The sequence below is a fragment of the Mizuhopecten yessoensis genome, unplaced genomic scaffold (assembly GCF_002113885.1).
Source record: "Mizuhopecten yessoensis strain PY_sf001 unplaced genomic scaffold, ASM211388v2 scaffold9739, whole genome shotgun sequence".
Lineage (NCBI taxonomy): Eukaryota > Metazoa > Mollusca > Bivalvia > Pectinida > Pectinidae > Mizuhopecten > Mizuhopecten yessoensis.
In genome coordinates, this window is record NW_018408198.1 from 395,809 (window position 1) to 408,327 (window position 12,519).

Genomic DNA, 12,519 nt, shown 5'->3' on the forward strand with positions numbered 1-12,519 from the left:
CCCCCCCCCTTATTATCAATCTTATATATATATATATAGTTTAAAAAATAGGGCTCTGATGTTGAACTGCGTCCTCGTCGCAGAGCCTGGTAACATTCTAATAGAATGGCGAAGAGTTCTACTTGATAACGACATAGATTGACAGAGTGATGTCCCCTTAGCACGGGTACGGGAGTAAACAAAACACCCGCGATCCTCGCCCGCGATCACAACAAAGTCAGAATTTCATGTGAAATATGTCGTTTATTGCAACGAAACTTACATAATTGTAAACAGTAAGGTATTTTGTTCTATATATCTGAAAATAACATGTTAATTTTCACTCAATATCTAATTATATATGAAAAACCGTGATTTTCACGGTTGACTGCGGCGTACAAGTTTTACCCCCTTGAAATACACATTATCGTCAATTTCTAAATTATTAGGTGATAAATTCACATTTTTGTAACTGTCACATTTAGAAAATAATGTTTGAAATTATTGTATAATTTTATAAAAAAATATAAACGATCGCGTTAATGAGATATTAAAATATCTCTATATGCCTGGTACGGGGTTTTGGGACGGGAGCGGGAGCGGGGTACAAGATTTACCTACCACCTATTCCTACTCTTTTTTGCTTACTAATACATGTATACAAATCTATGCCACAGAAACGTTTGAATCGATTATGATTTTATGAGACAGGCATGTAAGCGTAAATATGACCCCGAGGTGTCGATGGCGAACATAACAGAGAACGTCTACATCGAGAAGTGATGGAAGATGCAGGCTTATATGGGGATTCTATACAGGGAACATGCAGATTCATGTGTCCGGAGAAGGAAATAGATTTGTAGGTATTCCTTAATTAATCGTTTTCAACGAAAGTGATGCCATTCCCAGTTTTTGTTCATATGACCTCGGGTTGTGGATACATGCGCAGGAGCACCGGCAAATCTGGCTATATAGCTACATTGTAGTGTTGGGAATCGCTTGTAAATTCATACTCGATCATCTCTTCCAATCAAGTGACTGATGATCGACTAACGATCGATCAAATTGAACTTAAATTCAATAATTTAAGGTTATTTTCGCTTTCCGAAATCTACTTTCACTTTCGTTAACGGGGGAAACCCCGACGTTAGGGAATTTCGCTAATAACACACAACATTCATACAAAAAACAATAAGTTTGTTGACAGAACCTTATACTTACTGAAAAAACTGTATTTGAAAATGAAATTGATGATGTTTGCAATGTCAATTATGTTGTGACAGCTGTATCTCGTATTCAAAAATGCTGTGATGGATTGGTATACACCCCGTCAAACTTGACATTTTATTTGTCAGATAGCCCATACTTTCGACAAAGTGTTGTATTTATATCCAGCTTAGGACAAACAATACCTTCCAAACGTTTAAATCAGTAGCCCCCAGATGATCATAGAGTGCTGATTGGTTGTCAGGTGGACCGGCAAGCCAATTAGCGTCGTCGTTGTGTGAGACGTTCAGTCAAGTTGTTTTACCAAGAACAAACAACTCGCTGTCGGCTGTGATAATAGTATCCAAGTTTATTTTTTGTTAATACTTAAATTAGTCAAACTATAATCGATCATAGAAAACAAAGATCGATTTTCAGAAACATATAACCAGAGGTTGTGTAAATCGATTAATCGGAACAACACTACTAAATTTGGCTATCAAGTCAAATATCTATACGTATATAGGGCGTATGTAAACAAACACGCCAGCACTGGTCGTAATTATCTCGTGAATATCGTTTAAAGTGTTGACCAAACATGTGGGTCGGTGAAATGAACGATTTCCATTTAAAAACTCATTTTTCATTCATTTGTTTGAATTCCATCATTGCATTTCCCCCTGTCAACTTATACATCACTTATGAGAAACAAACTATAGCATGTCTATTCAACATGGTGTCTGCTTCGGTCGTGTTATGCCTACTGAAGATAAGCATCCCGATGATGCAGATTCGGCCTGTGCTTTCGGAATATGCTTAATGTGTCTGGAGGGAGTGAAATATTTCGTGTTTTGGTACAAAAATTGTTAATATTCCTGTCTGACCATTCAGACGGAAATGATAAAAGGATGCAGGTACCAAGAATTGCAACGGTGACATTCAACAACGTCACAGGAAATTGAGTTTGCTCTGCCCTGACACCAGACTAAGTCATTTTGACAGATAGATGTCTGGTGAGGGGCTAATTCCTGTAGGAACTCTATTTAAATCAGAGATTTATAACGTATAGGAGCTGTGCAGGAACTCTATCGTTATAAATCTCTGATTTAGATAGAGTTCCTACAGGAATTAGTGTGGGGCCAGAGCGCACTGTTATATGGAAACATGGAATTCTCCGACACCATTTGGTATTGGAGAGTTTTGAGGTGCTGATAACAAAAATCTTCTCTAACACAACACATACCTCACATATCAGTAAATGTTTGTTTTTTTGTAAATCCTCCTTCAATTATTATCACCAACAACTGCCGCATTCCTTCAGTAGAGTCCTCGGTTTTCAATCGTTCAAAATTTCCCACCAGTGAGCGAAGCGATTTTGTAGGTCATGGGAGTGACTATAATCAACAAAAAGAGTCGATCCTGAAATCTTCAAACAAGAATAATGAATATTTTCTGTTTTCTGTCCGGATCAGTATGGTTTGTTGATTAGTCAATTGATTAGTAGTCAATTATTTTACAATGTTCAAAGTTAAACAGCTTTAACCAGTAAAAAATAAAGGATTGATGTTGAGGGCAAAATATGTTCCCTGATTTACCGGATACTGTAACCTTTCAGAAGTCAAGAATTTGTGAGAGGACTACTTATTTCAATGTTTCAGGAGAGAGAGAGAAGAACTCTTACATTTCTTGGAAGGAGTAAAAGATGAAACTGGAAGGTGAGTTTTTAATCATTTAGTGTATAATTGATTCAACACCAGTGTTTCTCAAGTCAATATATATGTATGGAAATAAAGGAAAGTTTTACAGCTTTTCTGTCTGACAACAAGGACTTGAACCATGTTAGATGGCCGATAATGCATGCTGAGATGACGGGCTATGCATCCATTATTAGGTAAGAGCTACCAGGCATCAGATCTGTTAAAATTTCAACACCATCTTCTGACTAATCCAGAGTTTTAGGTTGATAATATTTAGCAAGCAGTAGCATGCTTGGATGATCATGATGGCCCAGTATCATATTTGTCCAACCAAATGACCTTGACCCTGGTAAATTCTTTAAACAACTTCTCCTGAATATATTAGTGGCTTACGGTAAAAATGAATTGCCTCAGTAGTCAAATGATCGTTAGTGTTAAGAAGATCAGATATTCAAAAAAAAAAGAAACTTAAAATTTGTTTTTATTTTCTTGTGAAAGAATTTATTACAATCCTCTTCACTGTTCACTGTTTTTTTTCATATAAGATTCAGATGTGTCCGCTCTAGGGTAGTGAAAGAATACAGTCGCCCAGCCGCTGGCAAGGAAGACCCTGAGCCAAGTGACCTACGACCTGCACATGTACTTAAAAAGACTGTTGATTACTTGTTGGGGAGGTGAGATTTTCGATTACTTGATGGCTTAAGGCTGTATGCTACCTTATTAGAATATATATGTTGAGTTCAAGACTTAAGGCTGTATGCCACCTTACTAGAATATATATGATTATTTTCACTCTTGTCTTTCACATTTACCTACTCCTCAATGTATAGAGATTATATACACAGATATAATTGTTGTTTTTTAATTAATTGAATGAATGTAATTATAGACAGCTATGTATACAACTTGAATATATTTTTTATGTTTAGAGATATAACACAAAAAAACCAGAGTGTACTCTAAATAAACCGTGAAGCGGTTTATGATGAGAGTACACTCCGCTTTTTTGTAACTCCATCACATAAAAAGTATATTCAAGTCAATCCTTATATTTTAATCTACTATACACAATCCCTGTGGAAATCCACTTTTATTGATGGACTCTTTTCTCTTAGAAATTATTACCCCGCTGTATCAGCCAATCAAAAGCGACGTTACAAACGGCGATGTCATTTTTTAACGTTTTGGGCTGATAACCGAAATTTTTAATCCAATGAAAATGCTTGTTACAAGCAAGATTGAATTATTTACTTATAACACATATACTCAGCATCATATGTATTGTAATAACAATACCCTGTGTTCACACTCCTATGCAGTATAATGATACCGTCACAAACAGCTATGTAATGTAACGACATAATCATCTACATGGCTGTAATATAACACCATCACCTGTTTCTGTCGCAGAGTGGCTGTCCGAACTGACCGCTCCTGGTCCGTTTTGTATGACTTTGTCTTTGACCGACTGCGGGCAGTCAGACAGGACATGGTTATCCAGAGTATCGGAGGATGTGATGGAATCGAGCTCCTTGAGAAAATAGTCCGCTTCCACATCTATGCTGGTTATAGGTAATTAGTTAACATCTGAATATATTAGGCGGCATTTTACTGAGTACAAAGCTACTGTCTGTACTTCTGTGTTTGTATTTCTTATTTTGGTATAATTGTCTGTCACCTATGAAAATCAAAACGTAGATTGAAGTCTTGGTAATCAACAGACGTCATTATTTATGATTAGATGAATTACACGCTGGTAATTGTGATCTATTGTTCACGTTTCACACCTATAGGTAGCAACAGGTAAATCTACCCGCTGTAACCTTCTACATGAACATTACTGATTTGTGTTCATACCGACATGCATATTTAAAAAAAAACGTTCAATCCCTTTCTGCATGAGCTGTGGAGATTGTAATATATTTTGGATTTCCCTGCGTTTGGTCGGCTTATCCCAACATTGAGAATGTATAAAAATCATGCTTTTAAAGTAACAAATATTAGAATACCCCTCAGAAAATACAAACTAGTAAATTAAAAGGCAAAATACCTTTTAATGGTTTAGATATTTTTAGTTTACATATTCAATCAACCATGCATTTCATTGTAATTCAGAAAGTAAAGAAAAATAGACTTTGATGTAAAAAAAATGGAATCAATCATTTTTTTAATACAAACATTTTATTAAAAAAAAAGACTCTGATTAATTTTAAGACTGTGTACACAGCCCATGTCGGTGTACGACCCACAGATCAACGACCAACACACCCAGGAATGTCTCAAACGGCTTATCACACTTTACGGAGTTGTCCCCCCTGATCATGCCCACCAGGAGGAATTTGAGAGCCTCTATCTCATGTTTAATCTGGGTCAGACAGATGCTTTGATGCACTTCTATGACCTTCCTAAACATGTCAGGTAAACTTTGAGATATATATCATACTAATTGCCAACCTATTTAGGAGGGAGACTCCTGATTTTGTATCCTAAAATTGACCATTTTTAGTGAATTTCATAAAATATTTCTATTTTCTAAGATCTAATGATTTCATTTTAAAAAAAACCTCAAAAGACACCATTTAAAAGTGTTATTTTTTTCCTAGGTTGTACATACATTATATTCAAGCTTTTAATTCTAAGCACGCGCATTCTCCCCCATGGAATTTTAAAAAGTTGGCAATTATAATATATATAAATATTTATTTTTTCAGACTTGTTATTTAGAAGGGTGTAATTAAAACAGTGACGTGTGTCATTAGTCAGAATAAAATGTGACATAAGGCAAACTGTAATATAATATAAGAAGAATTATTGAAAATAAAATACAGTATAAATAAAAGGTGTATTACTTATTAAATGTGTCATGTAAACTTTTAACATCCTTACACTGCGACACCAAGAAATGCAGTTATTTACCATTTTGTTTAAAAAAAAAAAAAAAAAAATTATGTGTTTGTCGTCACAACATGTGCCCATTTTTGTGTCGCCTGCAGCGTGAGGCGACATATAGGTATTACTTAAGTTCCCTTAGATTGATTAAACTAAACTTGGTACACAGATTGCATACCAATATAGCTCATAAAATGTCGCATTTCAGAACTTTACATGTATTTTAGGTGGAGTTATGCCCCTTTTATTGCCAAATAAGGGTTTTCTGTAGTAAATGCAAGAACTTTTTAATTTTTAAATCAATTCCTTTCAAATTTTGTATGGTAATGCTAGAAGCAATAACGTTCAACATGTATTATGTTTTTTTTAGAGATATTTATCATTGTCTCTTTGTTTTATCCAGGGAGTTACCATTAGTGGGTCAAGCTTATAGAATCAGCCTCGCCCATAATCTAGGGAATGCTGTCAGGAGTCTGCGTCTCATGGAGCCTGAAAAATACAAACGCTATCCTCTGTTTGTATGTGCGGCTCACCGACACATCAGCAACATCCAAAGGTGGGAACCTTTAAAGGAATATCATCAAAAACATAAAAATCTATCAACATTAACTCATTCACCCCTGAAGACACATTTGAACTCTTCTTGATTGAAGGTTGAATAGTTCATTATGAAATTTCTGGGGTGAATGAGTTAAATTATGAGTCATTTATCATGTAACACATTAATTAAACAGTATTTTAATTGTAAACAATTTATGTTAATTTGTGGCATTACTGCAGGGTGTCTGTAATGATCATAACAGTGTTCTCGTTAAATTTTGTCAGGTGTGTATGAATCAAATGAATGCTTCTTGGAGTTATTTTGATACTTAAAAGGGAAAGATAAATTGAGCAAATCAGTTTCAGTCACATTTTACACACTTTCATCCTCATTGGAAATGTGGAAAGAGGGAGATCTCCCTCATTGGAGGTTTCAGAGGTTGACACCTTGACTCAAGTGAGTGTTTTTGTCTTGTCGCCACGAAGTGAAAGCAAGACTTAGGTGTTGCTTTCCCACAACAGCGCCAACATTGTCTTTTTGCGTTTCAGTTAGTTTCACTGAAAAGTTTAAGTGCTAGACCAACCAAACTTGGACCATAGATACATCTTAGGTAGTACATCTCAACCCATGCATCAAATGCTGGATGCGGCCTACCTTTCATGGTCCATTGACTTTGTCAGCATCTCCATCAACATTAAGTTTTTGCGTTTAAGTTAGTTTCTCTGATATGTGCATTGATAGTCAAAGCGGGGCACAGGCGAGACCAATCAATCTGAATGGCTTGTTTCTCTGTGAACTCTGGTTTTCTTCCAACATCAAATAACTCCCTTCTATATAACTGACCATATAAAGCACATACACACAAACAGTGAAAACTACAGCACAGTAGTAGTGGTACCAGAAACCCAGACTGTACTCCGGTCTAGGCCAGTGTCATTGAATACCCAGTGATAACACTGGTAAAATGTCTTCTTTAAGGTCACAAGCATGTCTCACATACTTGCCAAACTTTTTGAAATTTCCTTGGGGGAGATTACGCATGCTCGTGCAGAATCAAAAGCCTAGGTAGAATGTGTGTATTTACCTCCAGGTAAAAAATAACACGTTCAAATGGCATCTCTTGAGATGTTCTTTTAGATAAAATCATCAAATCTTAGAAAACAGGAATAGTTTAGCAAATTCACTTGTTGAAAATGCTCCATTTTAAGGTCCAAAATCGGGAGTCTCCCTCCAAAATAGGGAGAGTTAGCAAGTATGGTCTCAGCGTCTGAAGTATCCGACCTTATAACCTTGCCATTAGTACATGTAGACCTCTTTACCTACTGTGCTATATTTGTAGACTATTGTTTTTCCTGCCATTTTTTTTAAAAACTTTTTTTTAACTTTTTTTAACTTTTTTTTAAAAGTATTTTTAATGATGTATGACTCTTTTTATTTTTAGTAAAACTCTTCATGTGCTGAGCGTTGGTTTTAACTCTAAATCCTTTGCGTACCCGCTGGACAAACTGACTAGACTCCTTTGGTACACGGACACGAGTCAGGCTTCGGACAGTTGTATGCATCACGGTTTGACGATTACAGAGCAGTCATCCATCTTGTTTCAGAAAACATCTTTCAGATATCCAGATAAGGTGAGAAATATATCATTTATGATTCTAATTCACCACGTTCAACTGAACATAAAGCATTTATCATATAAAACTCAACACCTGTGTATGGGATTGGCCTTCGACGGTCAACCATTTTATTTAAGGAAAGGGTACATGGAAATTAATACAAATGGTACGTGTATGTTCCTTACTTCCCTTCTCTCTTCTCTCAATCCTGAATTTGGATCCTGGCAGAAGCTAGGAAATCCCGTTCCAGAATCTTTCCTGGAGTTCGTGCCTGTCTCAAGGAAAAAAAGGGAAATTTCATAATTCTATGATTTGACAAAAACATCTTGTATACAGCTGAACCGTCAAGACTGGAATGACTATGTAACCCTCAAACTACATTTATTACTCTATAGACACCGTGTTGCCCCTGTAACACGACTGGGGTTACACGTTACCCATCCCGCCTCACGCGGCTACCTGTGTCACCTTGGCCTCATATCCGGACACTAGTACACCTGTACTACATACATTACGGTACACCGTGACTGTAATAGATACATTATAGTTGCTAATTGTTGCTTACATACAAATTTGCACATCCTGAAATTTTTCACAAGATTTCAATACAAATGTCTATCGCAAATCAACATTTAAGTAACTAATGCATACTTTCCAACTTTTTAAAATTTTCCATGGGGGAGATTATGTGTGCTCAGAACTAAAAGCATAAATAAAATGTAAGCATGTACACTCTTGTGAAAAAATAAAAATTCTAAATGGCATCTTTTGAGCTGTTCTTTCAGATGAAATCATCAGATCTTCAAAAATAGAAATTGTTTACAAAATTCACTGGCTCAAAATGCTCAACTTTAGGTTGCAAAATCGAGAGTTTCTCTCCTAAATAGGGAGAGTTGGCAAGTATGCTAATGTGTGTTGCTTGTAGTTTAATAGAACTAATTGTTTATTTCTTTATTTTTAAATAAATGGATGCATTTCATCTTTGTTTTATTTCGATATAACTTGATAAGAACAGCACGCTTTAAAGAGAGATGTGAAACAGGCCATTTAAATGTACTCTGTAGCTATAAAGTCTGTCATTGTCGTTAAACTCATTTGAATACTTATAAAGTATATTTAATGTATGTCTCTTTGGAACACAAGGGACCGTGGTGGCAAAGTGGTTAAGGCGTCTGACAATCTGCTACCACTAGCCCTCCACCACTGGGTCGCGCTGGCGAAGTGGTTAAGGCGTCTGACAATCTGCTACCACTAGCCCTCCACCACTGGGTCGTGCTGGCGAAGTGGTTAAGGCATCTGACAATCTGCTACCACTAGCTCTCCACCACTGGGTCGCGCTGGCGAAGTGGTTAAGGCGTCTGACAATCTGCTACCACTAGCCCTCCACCACTGGGTTGCAGGTTCGAGCCCTATGTGGGGCAGTCGCCAGGTACTGACCGTAGGTCGGTGGATTTTTTCCAGGAACTCCGGCATTCCTCCACCACCAAAACATTGCACGTCCATAAATGTCCGTAGCTGTTAATAGGACGTAAAACACAAACAAACCAAAACTTTGGAACACTTTCTTTTGTCACTTATACTGGTCAAGTGGTTAGTAGATACCAATGTTATGTTAGGTTTAAATTAAAGGATTTAATTGATCAACAGTTTATAGCATCCTCGTAACAAAGGTTTGTATCTATATTGAAAACAAAGTTAGCAATTTGTGTTTTAAAAAATATATAATTTCCTTAAGAATATGCAGGTGGTCAGTTGGTGCAGCGGAAAACGCACTCACCTTTCACCAAGGTGACAGGGGTTTGATTCCCTGATCGGACGTGAAAAGGTATGGGTATCACCTGCCCAACCACGTGGGTTTTCTCCAGGTACTCCGGTTTCCTCCGGTTTCCTCCGGTTTCCTCCCACCCACATTAAGAACCCCCACCACGCTTACATCCAAGCCAACAAGTGATTAATACATGTTGTGATAACTTGTTTCATAATTGTTGTAAAATAAATAAAGTTTATATTTAAAAAGAATATGCAAGAAACGTTTTTTGCTCACCTACCCGAAGGGCAAGTGAGCTTATGTCATGGTGCGGCGTCCGTCGTCCGTCGTTGTCCGTCAACTTTTAACATAAACAACTTCTTCAGAGGAGTCATGATGATAAGCTGAAAGCTTCATTGGTTAGGAGCCCGACAAAATTTGAGAATGAAAATGATAGTCAGACAAATAGTAATATTTGGCTGGTAGTTTCAACAGATGGAGCCGACAAAGTTTGTGAGTGAAATATATGTAGAAAAGTAAAATATTTAATGAGAATATTTTGCTATGACTGCTTAAATAGTCAGGTGAGCAATACAGGTGCTCTGGGCCTCTTGAAGAATCTGTTAAAAGAATAGATGGATGTTTAAATAACAAATCTCAATTTTTGTTTGTTTTAGGTGTTGCACACACATCACCCCGAGATAGACGAAATCCTTTCACCAGTATGCTTAGCTGACATCTTCCTACAAGGCGGAGCCACTCCAGAGGCCTTGGAACAAGACGGCATCACGTAGACTACTGTACAGCGACACCTTCACTATTTCATCCAATGCAAATGTTTTCCTGAAAATGTTATGGGCAGCCATTTTTACTTGTCCAGATTATACACACGTTTTGCTAATTGAAAATACATTTGATCTCAATCAGAGTTTTCGGATTTAGAACGCTTTCTAATGGTGCTCTTGTCCAAAAATTTAATTGCAAAATCCATCTTCTTTTTTAATTTTAATTCTTTTTTTTTCATTCAACTTCTTTTTCAAGGTTATTTTAGTTCCAGTAATTTTTATATCAGGAATCAATGATTTTAACCAATAACTTGTTTAAGTAAATATTTGTGATAAGATAATTATGCATGTACTGTTTTTAACATTTTTTGTTAATCCTTCCTTATTTGATTTCTGCATGAGTTTTGTTTTAGGATTTATATAAATAGTAATAAAGACAGAAAACTTCAACCCAAGGGCAAGATTTTTTTACAGTAAAAATGCAATCTGGAAATTTTAATATTTTACTGTAAAAATGTCATCTGGGATTTTTAAATTTTACTGTAAAAATGTCATATGGGATTTTTAGATTTTACAGTAAAAATGTCATCTTGGATTTTTTCAGATTTTACAGTAAAACTGTCATCTGTAATTTATAGATTTTACAGTAAAAATGTCTTTTTGGAATTCTTCAGATTTTACAGTAAAAATGTCATCTGGGAATTTTAGATTTTACAGTAAAGCTCTCATCTGGGATATTTAGATTTTACAGTAAAAACTTCATCTGGGAATTTCAGATTTTACAGTGAAAACGTCTTCTTGGATTTTTTCAGATTTTACAGTAAAAAGATGTCTTCTGGGAATTTTTAGATTTTACAGTAAAACTGTCATCTGGGATTTTTAGCTTTTACAGTAAAAATGCCATCTGGAATTTTTAGATTTTACAGTAAAATGTCTTCTGGGATTTTTAGTTTTTACAGTAAAAATGTCGTCTGGGATTTTACGATATTACTGTAAAAACAAAAACTGGGATTTTAAGATTTTACAGTAAAAACATTTTCTGGGATTTCAAGATTTTACAGTAAAAAAAAAATCTGGGATTTGAAACGGTATAAGTTTATCTATGATTTGATATTTTACAGAATAAATTTTGTCTCTGATTTTATATTTTACAGAATAAATTTTGTTTCTGATTTGATATTTTACAGAATAAACTTTGTCTCTGATTTGATATTTTACAGTATAAATATTATCGGGGATTTTCAGTATAAGTTTTATCTAGATTTTCAGTATAAATTTTATCTAGGATTTTCAGTATAAAAGTTGTCTGGGATTTGATTTTTCTCCTTCACTGAAAACTTTTTAATATTTTTAATTTTTATTTTTGTTCTTAAAGTCACAATGTCAAAAGTATGATGCTATTTTTAGAAACAGGTGCAAAAATTGATGATGTGATCCTATTTTAATAAGGCTTCAATATGCATAGTGATGATGTTTATGATGGCAGATGCACATCTATTGTAAAGTGGTGTAATTTTCATAAGAAAGATATGATGTGAGTTGTCTTTCCTTTCCTATGGAAGGATACATTGAAACGTGATTGTAATGTAGGGGTACATTCGCGTATCCGGTTGAACCGGTTGAACCTGTAAAGAATACGACAGGCACAGATCTCGACCGAGGCTGACCTCAGAAAAATTTGGCATGTGTAGATTGAGGGGTCCAGACGTACCGGACAGAAACTAAAATGCTGACTATTGCTAGCTTGCGTTATTTCTTTCTAAAACAATGTCAAGTCACATGTAGTTTTTAAGATACGTCATGTAATTCAGTGGACGCATGAAAGAAGGGCATACTATTCTTGATATATTGTTTTATATTCTCCGAAACTGTGCATTTTTAGCTCTGCTTATAGAACGGTCCAAGTGCGTTCGTTTATCGTGGAATATTTCTGCGCCACACATACCGTTTCAACTGGGATACACGAATGTAACCTAGGAGAAAAATTGAAAATGTGCCATTTCATTTAAAATCAATTCATTGTAACTCAATAAAAAAAATCTGCATTTTATTACATATA

At 35.6% G+C, this 12,519-nt stretch overlaps 1 protein-coding gene across 1 annotated transcript; it reads left to right on the forward strand.

The window, feature by feature from the left end:
- The first annotated feature begins 698 nt into the window (after positions 1-698).
- Positions 699-12,121, forward strand: LOC110458762 (SAC3 domain-containing protein 1-like). The gene is made up of 8 exons (XM_021510653.1): positions 699-838; positions 2,844-2,900; positions 3,428-3,556; positions 4,293-4,454; positions 5,097-5,300; positions 6,175-6,327; positions 7,754-7,943; positions 10,353-12,121. Exons 1-8 carry the CDS (start codon positions 762-764, stop codon positions 10,467-10,469), a joined length of 1,089 nt encoding a protein of 362 aa, XP_021366328.1. The 5' UTR covers positions 699-761; the 3' UTR covers positions 10,470-12,121.
- The last annotated feature ends 398 nt before the right edge of the window (positions 12,122-12,519 follow it).